Below are 13,574 nucleotides of genomic sequence, written 5' to 3'. Positions count from 1 at the left end.
TCGCACATGCGCAGTGGCCGCCACCTTAGGCGCCGCGCCATTTTGCCAGGGTTTGAATGTGAGGCGGAGCAGCGGCTGGAGTGGGGTAGTGTCGGCTGCCACTCTCGCTTGGGATTCCCTCCTCGGTCTCGGCGTCCCCACGAGGTGAGGAATGGAGCGAGCAGGGTGGCCGCGGGGACGCGGCTGAGGGAGGGGCCGATCGCTGGGAGGTGGACTTGGGCCTCCGCCCGAGGACGCGCGCCCGGGCTTCCCCGCACGCCGCCTCCGGGTCGGGCCTGACCGCTCCGGGAAGCTGGGGCAGCTTGGGGCTCGGCCTCACGCGAGCTTCTCGAGCTCCCGCCCCTTCCCTTCCAGCGTCGCTGGGATTGGTCGCGCCGCCGCGTAGGCGTCCGCGGATTGGTCAAGCCCGCGCGTCCGTTCTCGGCGCGCCGGGGCCCGCAACGTGAGCGCTGTTCCGCGCCGAGGCCTGACCTGGCCGAGCCGGTCTGGGTCCCTGGTTCTAAAAGAGGCCGGAGATCGCCCACTCTGACTTCGCGGGGCTTCCGCCTCCGCCAGAGTGGACTTGGCCCTCCGGGTTTCAGCTGGCTGTGTCGTTCGTGTCCCTAGGACCTAAGGAACCTCCAGGCGAATGGTGTTCCCCCTGCCTGGGGCTCGCGGGCTTTCCAGTTAGATAATCTGTCCCCACGCACACTCTGTCTTTCCCTAGGAGTGTAATTCAGAGCTAGTCGTTGCCTCTCTACGAATTTCCTAGTTTTTAAATAATTAGGTGATGCTGGGCGTGGAAACCGTACTCCCTCACGTGTTGAGCAATCTCTTCCACTGAAATGGCATTTTTACCCTCTCCTCAAACTTAACGATTCTTCACTTGCATATTTGGTTAAGTGGCTTGAAGGTTCCGCTGACTGCTGGCTGTGTTTCCCAGAGGGCTCGCCTGAACTGCTGACCATGGCCATTCGTCTTTCCATAAGCACTGTCGATGACCGGCTCTTTTAAGTATTCACAGTCCCGTCCTGTATGCTAAGTCCCCAGCTTTCGTGATGTTAGAAGCAGCTGACCGCAGATCTTGGCGGGGCTGCCTCCCTGCCTGCCTTTCAAGTTCCCTTCTTAGGAAGGAGTTCTCAGTTCTCCCTGCGATGGTCACATCACCCAAGTTTATGTGCTCTGTAGCATTGACCTTATATGTAGTAAGTACTGCTTGTTTCTCACGGTTCTCATCTGCTCTGAGTTATCTTTAAGGATAACTTTTTATTGCTGGTCCCATGTATGAGAGCCACATTGTGAATGCTCTGTTATTTTATGAAGACATGGAAGGTATCTGTCTGTCTGTCTATCTATTTATTTTGGATAAAGGGTCTTTCATAGCCCAGGCTAGACTTAGAGAGTTATCTTTCTACAAGTGTAGGTTACCATACTCAACTCTTCTTCATTTTTCCATTTGTGCGAAGGAATTTTCTCCCCTCTGGCTGTTTGGTGTTCTAGTTGGGCTTTGGGAAGCCAGTCTCTAGACAGGAATTGGTTGAGAGAGCAGTACTTTTAACTGTGGAATTGATTTTATTGCCTTATTTGTTTAATACCTCATTCTACGAAACCCTGGGAATATAGTGAAGAGTCAGAAGTGGACAAGGTGTCTCTCTTCGGGGAGCTCACATTCTAATTGGAGGAGACCGTGAGTGAGTGAGTTCAGTTATTTCAGGTAGTGACAGAGGTGACAGGTGAAGACCGATTCTTTGAAGAGGTGGCGTTTGAGCAGAGACTAACCAGGGAAAGGTGAGGTGAACAAGAAACGAAAACTCAAGGACAGAAACTCACTTGGAATTCGGGGCATTTTATGAAAATCCAAGTCAAGTGGTGTGGGAAGAAGAGATGGTGCAGGGCTTTGTGGTCCTGTAAGTTTGGATTTGATACAGAGTGGTAGATGACTGTGATTAGGAAGCAGAGAAAGACTGTAGGTACTCAGGTTACTGCGCAGCGTACTGTTCTCTTGAAGTGTGCTTAGTAACTGTTCTTTAAAAAGCCAAGGGTAGGGTCAGCAAGATGGATGGATGCACATTAACCCTAAGAGACCCTTCCCTGGCCTGACCACTGGGTGTGTTCCCTGGGACCCCAGTGGTGGAAGGGGAGAGCCGACTCCTGCACGTTGTCTCCTGACTTTCACACATATGCTGTGGCACATGTGCATATAATAAGTGCATATAGTAAAATCTTGGGAGACAGGAGAGATGGCTCAGTAGTCAAGAGCATGTTATTGGTCTTGCAGAGGACCCAAGGGTGGTTTCCAATACCTACAGGTGGGCCAGAATTGCCTATACCTCTATCTCCAGAGAATCTGATGGCCTCTAGCTTCCATCGACACTTAGGTATACAAACAGGCAGAAACATATACAGATACACATAAATATGTAAAAAAACCTTTCAAGGTGGGGGCAAATGTTAAGTTAATCTCTTGATGTATTGTTAATTCTCATTTATTGAATTCCTTTCCCTCTTCCCAGATGCAAGGAAGGCCTCAGAAATGCTTCTCTTAGTGCAGTAGACAAAAAGACAATAGTCTTGGACTTTTTTGTTTGTTTGTTTGGTTTTTTGAGACAGGGTTTCTCTGTATAGCCCTGGCTGTCCTGGAACTTACTTTGTAGACCAGGCTGGCATCAAACTCAGAAATCCGCCTGCCTCTGCCTCCCGAGTGCTGGGATCAAAGGCGTGCGCCACCACTCCCGGCAGTCTTGGACATTTTATCACGGGCGTTTGTGAGATGTTTGGGAAAAAGTATTTGTTCCCAAAATGTTCATTTTCATCTGAGGGCCCATAGGAAGAGGCTAGGCTTCCAGCTACTCGGGACTTTGAAAAGGTGTTAATGTTCTATGTGTATGAGTGTTCACTTATATGTCCTTTTTTTTTTTTTTTTAAAGATTTGTTTATTTTATGTGTATGAATACACTGTAGCTATACAGATGGTTGTGAGCCTTCAGGTGGTTGCTGGGATTTGAACTCAGGACCTCTGGAAAAGCAGTTGGTGCTCTTAACCACTAAGCCATCTCTCCAGCCCGAGATTGTACTCTTAGAACTCTACGTCATCTGGGAAGAGGGAGGGCCTATCAGGTTGCCTGCGGGCAGTCTCTGGGATTCATTTTTTTGATTAATTAATATGGGAGGGCCTAACTCACTATTGTTGGTACCACTGCTGGGGCAGGTGGTCCTGGGTGGTACAAGAAAGCAGGCTGAGCAAGCCAGTAAACAGCACTCCTCCCTGGCCTCTGCTTCACTTCTTGCCTCCAGGTTCCTGCCTTGAGCTCCTGCCCTGACTCCTCTTCCTAATGCACTACAGTGGTGATGAAATAAACCCTTACCTCCCCAAGTTGGTGTTTGAGCACGCAATGTCTGCCACAGCAATAGAAAGCACACTAGAGCAAGCAGCAAGTGCTCTTAGCTATGGACCCTCTCTCCATCCCCAAGCTTGGTTTCTGAGGGGCTGGTGAATGGTTCAGTAGTTACAGGACTTGGATTCAATCCTCAGCACTCATGTAAAAGTCAGGCAGGGACATAAATGCCTGTAAGCCCAGCACTGTGAGTGGGAGACAGGTGATCCCAAGGTTGTGGGTCATAATGTGTGTCTCATGTGAGGTCTGGCCACCCATCCGTAAGCTCAGACTTGCCTTGTGATAAGTCCTCTCAATAGCTAAGTGGAAAGGACTACGGTACAGATAGCAAAGTTCTTTTGAAGGTCGTGGCTTCCAGCTATTGGGAAGCATCCTGCACAAGGCCAGCGTTAATCTTTTTCACTGAGTGTTTTTCTCAGTATGTATCAAGATGAAAACTTAGCAGGGTATGGTAGTTTATGTCTATAATCCATCACTTAGACAGGAGGGTTGTTATAAGTTCAAGGCTAGCTTGTGACACCTTGTCTTCAGTAAAACAAAACACTGGTGGAAGATCTTTTTCTTTTTTTATTACTTATTATTTATTTATTTATTTATTTATTGAGACAGGGTTTCTCTGTGTAGCCCTGGTTGTCCTGGAACTCACTCTGTAGACCAGGCTGGCCTCAAACTCAAATCCTCCTGCCTCTGCCTCCCAAGTGCTGGGATTAAGGTGTGGGCCACCACTCCAGGCTCAGGTTGCCCTGTTTCAACAGCAGCCTTTCTGTTGTGTTCTTAGTTCAGCGGTATCATTTTGAAACATTTAGAGGCAGCCCTGGGGAGCAGAAAAGGTGTTACGAATCAGGCAGGTCTGAATCAGACCTGTCTATCAGTTTAGGCATGTGAGTCAGCCACTCTGGAGTTCCCTTCCTAATCGCTGTTTGAAATGAACGGTAGAGCATATAAATCACCTAGCACTGTATGGTTGCTTCATACAGATTTCCCCTTCCCAGTGTCCGAACTGTCTAGTCTCTCTCTGTTATGCAAACCATTACCAGCTCAAAGTTCCAAAATCTCTTCTTTAAATAAATTTCACCCACTTTAAAACCTCCAGTGAGCTGTGTGTGGTGACACACACCTTTAGTCCCAGCACTCAAGAAGCACAGGCAGGTGAATCTCTGTGAGTTGGAGGCCAGCCTGGTCTACATAGTAAGTTCCAGTACACCTAGGGCTACACTGTGAAACCCTGTCTTCACAAAAATCTTTAGCGGCTCCCTATTTACACATTTAAGTTCTGAAACAGCTGGGTCTGAGGAGTCAGCAGACCTAGAGTCATCTCCTAGTCCGTATTTGCCTCTTCCTGTCTCTGGTACTTTACTCACAGGATTTCCCACTGGGAGATCCAGTCAGGACTCAGTCCTAAGAAATCTTGGGTGACTTCATATTCCAGTAGACTTTATCGCACCATTCTAGCTGTTAGATGCTGTCTGCGGAGTCCTTTGGCAATTTACTCCAGAAGATAAATGTTTTTCAGGATTTAGTTTTCTGGGGTGTGTGTGAGCATACGTGGTGGGGTCTGGGGTAGCACTTGCCCAGGTTTCCCACCATTTCTTTATTGGGTTGTATGCTACAATTCACAGGTAGACGTTGCCAAGTGGAGTCTGTCCTCCCATACATGCCAGGAGTTTTACTCATTCACCATCTCACCAGCCACAGGCACATTATTTCTTTAGTGAAACAAATTGGTGCACTTAACTAGATTTTTAAAAAATTAGACTTGAAGCCTCAGTCTAGGCCAAGCTTTTTTTTAAATCATGTTTATTGTTTATGTGGGTGGGTGGGGTGGGGAGTTACTTGCTGTGTGCGCATGTGGAAGTCAGCACCACTTTACTGAGTTGGGTTTTTCCTCCCACCATGTGGGTGCTTAGCATGGAGCTCAGGTCATCTTGCTAGCCTAGAAGGTCAGGTGGTGTTGCCAGATGTTTACCGCATAACTCGTAAGGAATCAAAGTCCTGTCCACTAATTGATTTGGGGGGATTTTGAGACTGGAGAGAAATTACATGTCTATAAGAAAATAAAATCCTTTTGTTTTATTGATTTGGGGAGTTTTGAGACTGCAGAAAGGGATTATAGGTTTGGTATGTGGCAATTTAAGCGAGTCTTCCCAGTTAATCTGGAAGCTGAGGCAGGAGGCAAGTTCAAGGTCATCCATAACTATTGAGACCTTGTAGAAAATATGGGGGGCTGTGGATGTGCCTTGGTTGGTAGAGAGCTTGCCTAGTATGTACCAACCCTGAGTTCCATCCCAGAACTGCATGAACCAGGCATGGTGACACACACCTGTAATTTCAGCTCTTGGAAAGGAGCAGAATGAGAAGTTCAAGGTCATCTTAGACTATACTGTGAGTTTGAGGCCTGGGCTAAATGAGACCCTTCCTCAATAAATAAACAAGTAGATAATTAAAAACATAATAATTTAAAACTTTGTGGTTGTGTATGAAATCTATAAAATAATTGTAGGACATCAGGAGGATGGAGGAGACTGAAAGACAGTGGAAGTCCCCTGTGTGTACCACATGCATAGATCCATAGATCTAAGCATCCTTGGAGTGCATTTTCCTGTTGTTTTTTGTTTTGTTTTGTTTTGTTTTAGATTAATTTTTAGGTGTGTGGGTGTTTTGCCTGTATGCGTCTGTTCACTGTATGTGCAGGTCCTAGGATGTGTGTGTCCTTTCCGCTAGCCCTGGAGTCACTGAGTTGTGAGCTGTCTTGTGGGTCTTGGTCTTGGCAGTTGAAACCAGGTCCTCCAGAAGAGCAGCAGTGCTGAGGGCTTTCCAGCCCCCTCTGCTCTTAGATACATGTAAAATCCCTAATGGAGTTTGAATCATGTTGTCCTTGAAGTCTTCCTACTTAGCTTTGTTGCATTTACAGAGGCTTTTTTTGTTTTGTTTTTGTTCTTTGTTTTGTTTTGTTTTTCGAGACAGGGTTTCTCTATACAGCCCTGGCTGTCCTGGAACTCACTCTGTAGACCAGGCTGGCCTCGAACTCTGCCTCTGCCTCCCAAGTGCTGGGATTAAAGGCGTGCGTCACCACCGCCCGGCCTATTTAGAGTTTTTATCCCCCTCTGTATCACACAGGACTAAGGATAATTTGGCATATGAGTTTCTAGAAAAGGCTACGTTGTCCCAGTTTCTTGGCTGTTCTATGTGGCTGTGCCTAAAGCTGCCTAAAACATCAAAATCTAAGCAGAAGTGTTTTACATTTATTTACTTTGTGTCCATGATAGGTGGGGTAGAGCATGTATCGTATGCCATGGTCTGTGTGTGTGGCTGTTGGGATAGTTTTTTCACATTTTTTTTGTGGGTTCTGGATGGAATTGAGGTTTGGGGTTTTTTTTAGTGTTTGTTTCAGATTTATTTTATGACTATGAATGCTCTATTTTCATGGATACCTGCATGCCAGAAGAAGACATCAGATCCCATTACAGATGGTTGTGAGCCACCATGTGGTTGCTGGGATTTGAACTCAGGATCTCTGGAAGAGCAGTCAGTGTTCTTTTTTTTTTTTTTTTTGGTTTTTCGAGACAGGGTTTCTCTGTATAGCCCTGGCTGTCCTGGAACTCACTTGGTAGACCAGGCTGGCCTCGAACTCAGAAATCCGCCTGCCTCTGCCTCCCAAGTGCTGGGATTAAAGGCGTGCGCCACCACTGCCCGGCCTCAGTCAGTGTTCTTAACTGCTGAGCCATCTCTCCAGTCTTTTGTTTTTGTTTTTTGAGATGGGGTTTCTCTGTGTTTTCTGGCTGTTTGGGAACTCTATAGACCATTTTGGCCTGCAACCTAGAAATCTGCCCATATTAAGCTTTTTTAAAAACAACATTTAATTTTTTAATTTTTAAAAAAAGATATTGTGTCTATATGATGGGAGAGCAGAGGCTCCGTCGCCTTGGTAAGTACAGGTTCTCGGCCGGCCTCCAGCCTTCGGGTCACCAGGCGTGTGCAGCACGTGCCTTTACTTGCTGAGCTTCCTCAACAGCCTGACACTTTTGTTGGTTTTTATGTTTTACTTTTGTGTGTGCACAGTGGCAAGGGTAGGAAGCATGCATGCCTTGTCATGTGGAGGTCAGAAGACAATTTGCAGGAGTCCTTTCCTCCCATCATGTGTGGCCTGCACACACACACACACATGCATACACAAAAAGTAATGAAAGGCAATTGAAAAGTCTGGGGTCACCAACAGCTGTACACATAGCTAAGGATTAGACTACCAACTTCTTAGAAGGGAGAACAAAGTACTTATGTGAGGAGATACAGAGACTGAAGGAAAGGCCATCCAGTGACTGTCCCACCTGGGGACCCATCCCATGTACAGTCACCAAACCCAGACACTACTGCGGATGCCAAGAAGTGCTTGCTGACAGGAGCCTGATATAACTGTCTCCTGAGAGGCTCTGCCAAAGCCTGACAAATACAGAGGTGGATGCTTGCAGCCAACCACTGGACTGAGCACAGGGGGTCCCAATGGACAAGTTAGAGAAAGGACTGAAGGAGCTGAAGGGGTTTGCAACCCATAGGAAGAACAACAATATCAACCAACCAGACCCCCCAACTAAACCACCAACCAAAGAGTACACGTGGAAGGTCCCATGGCTCCAGCCAAATATGTAGCAGAGGATGGCTTTGTCAAACATTAGTGGGAGGAGAGGCCCTTGTTCCCGGGAAGGCTCGGTGCCCCAATGTAGGGGAGTGCCAGAGCAGGGAGGCAGGAGTGGGTGGGTGGGTGAGCACCCTCATAGAAGGGGGATGGGATTGAGGCTTTGCAGAGGGGAAACCAGGAAAGGAGATAACATTTGAAGTGTAAATAAATAAAGCAATCCAATTTTTAAAAGAATATGCTATATGAAAGCCTGTCTAAAAGATCCTGTCCCCACCACCTCAAAAAAGGTATTCATAGCTGGGCATGCTGATGAGTGCTTGTAATCTCAGTGCTTTAGAGATGACAGAGGCGAGAATATGGCACAAGTTCTAGGCCATCCTGTCTAATGAGTTTTGGGCTAGCCAGGACTAGCTCTAAAGCAGGACACTTCTAAAGCAAGCTAGAAAACATGAGTAACAAAAAGATTCATTTATGTTACTTACTTTCTCCTCCAGAGATTGCTTATTTAGACTCCGTTTTTTTAATTTCAGATTCAGAGTCATGGAGCTCAGCGATGCGAATTTGCAGACACTAACAGAGTATTTAAAGAAAACCCTGGATCCTGATCCTGCCATTAGACGGCCAGGTAAAAACAGACGGCTTTGTTCCTTAATTGATTGAGTCTCTCTCTTCCTTCTCTTCTCTTCTCTTCTCTTCTCTTTTCTCTTCTCTTCTCTTCTCTTCTCTTCTCTTCTCTTCTCTTCTCTTCTCTTCTCTTCTTTTCTTTCTTGGTTTTTTGAGACAGGATTTCTCTGTGTAGCCCTGGCTATCCTGGAACTCACTCTGTAGACCAGGCTGGCCTCGAACTTAGAAATCCACCTGCCTCTGCCTCCCAAGTGCTGGGATTAAAGGCGTGCGCCACCACTGCCCAGCCGATTCTTGAGACACATAGCAGAAACCTTTTGTGTAGTCTATCTGATTGTAAGTTCAAAAGAAAAAAATATGTTTATGTTCTCAGGCCTGGTTATGTGGCATGGTTGGCTGCTTACAATAGCTATAATACATGGAATAATATTTCTTATTGAGTAAAGTAGCTTTTATTTGACATCTTTTAGGGTAAAAAGTACTGGTGTGTTTTGAAAGTTTTGTCTCAGGAACTTTCTGAAAATCTCATTAAATCTGCCTACTTTAGGAGCATATGTTAAGTCATCACGATAGGGATAGTTCTCAAAAGGTGATTAAATGATTGATTTAATTAACATTGTCTAAGTCCTAGAGTTACTTGTATGAACTTAGAATTTTAACCTCAGATACAAAAAAGTAAATGAAGGGAGCCTCGCCAGGCGACTGCTGGCTTGTGAGGAGCAAGTGATGGCGTGGAATAGGTTACCTTTAGGCTAACTGGCCAATTTTGTATGGTCAGATTTGCAACTTTGCTTGAAAATTAAGGCTATCAATATGAAGTACCCTCATTTTTAAGTGATGGTAACCAACTTTAAAAACCTTGGGAAATGTGGGGGTCAGAAAGGTTTTGAGCAGTCTGTGGTAATTCTTGATATCAGAATCCCCGTGAAGCAGAATGCGTCTAACCCGCAGAGCACAGTAATGTTAGTTCCTGGAGATGGTTTGTCTTCAGAAGATCTGAGTCAGAAGGGGGGGGAAATACTGTATGAAATAAATAGAAATGTGACTATGTGGGTACTTTGTGTCTGGGTCTCCACCCCACTTGTCACTTCTTTGTTCACTCCAAAAGAAAGCCAAGGACTGGCAAGGACTACTTCTGAGTTATACCCAGCCTCAGCCTATAGGAAAGCCTGGGGGTCTCTAATTATTAGACAGTGTGGTGAAGTTATTTCATGCCAGTATGCAATGCACTTTGAATTCATACCCCCCCCCTCATTGACTACCGTCCTCTCTATCATCCCCTATAATTTGTGTGTGCTCGAGTATGCACGCAAACAGGCACACGCAGCTGCCAGAGGTTAATAGTGGGTATAGTCCTCTTGTTTTAAAAAGATTGTTTTATGTGTGTGTTTTGCCTTTGTGTATGTATGTGTAGCATGTGTGTGTATATGCACTACATGTGTACTGTACCCAAGAGCTGGAGTTATAAAAGGTAGTAAGCAGCTGCGTGGGTGCTAGGAACAGAACTTGGGCTGTCTGGAAGAGCATCAAGGGCTCTCTGACTGCTCTTAGTGATAGTTTTTGAGACAGGGTCTCTGAACCAGGACTTGGTTAGACTGGATGGCCAGCAAGCCACAGGATACCTGTGCTTACTTGAATAGCCCTGGAATAAGCAACGTGCTCCCTTGTGCCCTGTTTTTATGTGGGTACTGGGGATGCAACTCAGGTTTACACGCTTGGCCAACAAACACCCAACTGAGCCACCTCCCTCGCCCCAGTCTTTTTCTGAGAGTCATACTATGTCCCTAGATAAGGAAAAATTAATTGCTCTAATCTTCTTAGAATTTCCCAGAAAGTCTATGCTAACACTATAAAGACTTAGTTTTTAATTTGTCCTTAAAATATGAGGATGCTAAAAAGCCTTATGACCCCAGGACAGAGTGTAGAAATAAACTGCCGATTCTGGGAAGGACATTTCTCCAAGAGTGATATGAGAGCTGCACAGTGCGTTTGTGTATCTGACTGAACTGACCAGGACCCTGCACTTGTTAGACTGGCTACATCTTTATGACATGATGGAGACAAATTGGTTACTGGATCTCACTTTGATTAGACATTTAACAATTGTATGGATATACATAGAAAATTGGAACTGTGTGTGTGTATGCCTCTGTCATGTCTCTGCCTCTGTCATTCCACTGATTTTTGAGACAGGATCTCTTACCAAACCCGGCTCAGCCATTGGCTAGCTTGCTCCTCAGTGAACGTGAGCGCAGATGCACAGATCCCATGTCTTTCAGAGGGCAGGATTCAGGAGGAACTCTGGGCACCATCCTGCTTCCTGCTGTGCCGTGTGACCCTCTCCCCAGCCTGGAAGGTTCCTTGCTAATGCAGAAACATCTCAACACGGGAAAGGTTTAATTAATTTATAAGATTTTTGTGTGAGAGAAGGGAGGGAGGAGAGACAGACAGATGAAGGATGTGGCGGAGGACAGCTATGTAAAGTTGTGCTTTTCTCCTGTACCTGATTCCCAGGCATAGCCTGGGTCCTTAGTTTTTGTGCAGATGTGGGAGAGACAGTAAGTGCGTTTACAAGCTAAACTGTCTGACCATCAGTAGGAGTATTACATAGATAAAACTGCAGACTCAAAATCATTGACTTAAACTTTTGGAAAAAGTGCTTCAGGGCAAGGTAGAGTGCTTGCCTATCATCTTGAACCTGGAGCATCCACTCCCCAGTACTGGATAAGTGGGACATGGCAGCCCATGCCTATAATCCCAGCTTTTGGGACAGGGGACACAGGATGATCAGATATGCAAGATCATCCTTGGCTACATACTGAACTAGAGGCCACTGAGGCTCTATGAGTGAATGAGGTAGTTGAGATGGCTTAGTGGGTAAAGGTGCTTGCTGCCAAGCTGGCTGACTTGAGTTTGATCTCTGGAACCAACATGGTAGGGTAGAAGAGGATACCATCACACATAAATAAGCTGGGCAGAAAGACAGACTGACAGTTTAAAAATAATAAATAAAAACAGATTTTTAAAAATGGCATACACATCAAACAAAAAACAACATAATATGTCTTTTCCTGAAAACATTTTTCAATTCTACAGTCTGAATTCTTTATAAAGGATAGATAGAAAACAGCAGGTTTCAGAAGCCAGTGTGGTTAATACAGCTACTCGCACACACATGCATGTCAAATCAAAATCTGTTTTTCCTCCTAGTCTTTTTTTCCCTCTGTTTTGTTTGTTTGTGTTTGTTTGTTGAGTCAGGATCTCAGTGTAGACCAGGCTGGCTTACCTCAGTGTAGACCAGGCTGGCTTACCCTTTCTATGAAGACCTCCTTGGACTTTTAAACTCGCAGAGCTCCTCCTCCCTCTGCCTCCCAAGCAACACAAATCTTTTGTCTTAGTTTTGGGGGCTCAGTGAGCCTAATAGTAGTGACAGACTTAGGGACAGTTTAGCTCATGGGATAGCGTGCTCACAGAAATGAACTCATCAGCACTGCAGACAATCCTTGTGGAAGGAGGCACCTGTGTACCTTCCCAGGCCCATTTAGCCATTTCCCGGGAAGCTGCAGCTTTGGGTGAATAACCATCTGAGTAGACTACTGGTAGATGTGGGAGAATTGAATGAGGTCATTTCATTTAACGCTTTGGGTGAACCATTTTTTTAATATTATTTATACAAGTACACTGTAGCTGTCTTCAGACACACCAGAAGAGGGCATCAGATCCCATTACAGATGATTGTGAGCCACCATGTGGTTCCTGGGAGTTGAACTCAGGACCTTTTGGAAGAGCAGTCAGTGCTCTTAACCACTGAGCCATCTCTCCTGCCCATGTGTGAACCATTTAATGGATAAAATGAGTGTTACCCTGTAGGAAAGATGTTCTAATCTTTGCGTTGGTTTCTATTTATGTATCTGATTTGCTTGTTTGTTTGTAAGAGAAAATGTCACTGTGTGCTTCAGAGTGTAGCCTGGGCTGTCCCGGACCCTCCCATGTGTACAGATGACTCTTACTTGTCATGGAATCTTCCCCCTTTTTTTGGTATTTCTATACTTTAAATATAGTTCATTATAGGTATAGAATGAAAACATTTTTATTATAATAAGTCTAACACGGAAATTCTTTCACAGCTGAGAAGTTTCTCGAATCCGTAGAAGGAAATCAGAATTACCCACTGTTGCTTTTAACATTATTGGAAAAGTCACAGGATAATGTCATTAAAGTATGTGCTTCAGTAACCTTCAAGAACTATATTAAAAGGAATTGGAGAATTGTAAGTATTTTGGGAATGCATAATCAAATACTGTGTATGTCTCTATGGTTTATATAAATGCTTTTAATAGATTCAGCCATTAATGATGAACAGGTTCTTCTTCCAAAATGTCTGTTACCTCATTTACATTCCACATAACATCCTCAAACTTCATAATTCAGATTGTTAACAGAGTTGGGAGACCTGGGATGTGAAGACAGTGTAAATAAATAATTAAAGTAGATTAAGGTGGGTATGTGTTGTGTTTATGTCCTCCCAGTTACAACAAGAATGCCAAGGTCAACAACAGCCTGGGGAAGCACAGTGAAGTCCCATTCCCAAAAGTAAACTTTAAAATCATTCAGATAAAGTAATTCATTTGTCCATTACTTTATAGCAGGGTCTGTGTAGCCCTGGCTAGTCTAAAGTTCTCTCTATAGACCAGGCCAGCCTTGAACTCACAGAAATCCCCCTGCCTCTGCCTCCTGGGTGCTGTGTTTAAAGGTGTGTGTGTGTGTGTGTGTGTGTGTGTGTGTGTGTGTGTGTGTGTGTGAGAGAGAGAGAGAGAGAGAGAGAGAGAGAGAGAGAGAGAGAGAGTACGTATATGTGCGTGTGTGTTTTAAAGGTCAAATACTTTGTACCACCACAGCCTTGTTGCTTTTTTTGTTTGTTTGTTTTGTTTTGTTTTTAAGAC

General features: G+C 45.1%; 1 protein-coding gene across 1 annotated transcript in view; it reads left to right on the top strand.

The window, feature by feature from the left end:
- Positions 1-13,574, top strand: part of Cse1l (chromosome segregation 1 like) — a 39,023-nt gene continuing 25,449 nt past the window's right edge. Inside the window, exons 1-3 of the mRNA XM_021183210.3 lie at positions 1-144; positions 8,538-8,632; positions 12,759-12,901. Coding sequence (XP_021038869.1) covers positions 8,548-8,632; positions 12,759-12,901 — 228 coding nt within the window. The 5' untranslated portion in view covers positions 1-144; positions 8,538-8,547. The remainder of the gene's footprint in view (positions 145-8,537; positions 8,633-12,758; positions 12,902-13,574) is intronic.

The sequence above is a fragment of the Mus caroli genome, unplaced genomic scaffold (assembly GCF_978045245.1).
Source record: "Mus caroli unplaced genomic scaffold, Mus_caroli_1 scaffold_2, whole genome shotgun sequence".
NCBI classification, from domain to species: Eukaryota; Metazoa; Chordata; class Mammalia; order Rodentia; family Muridae; genus Mus; species Mus caroli.
The sequence above is the reverse complement of the archived record's forward strand: the minus strand, read 5'-3'. Positions and strand labels throughout refer to the sequence as shown.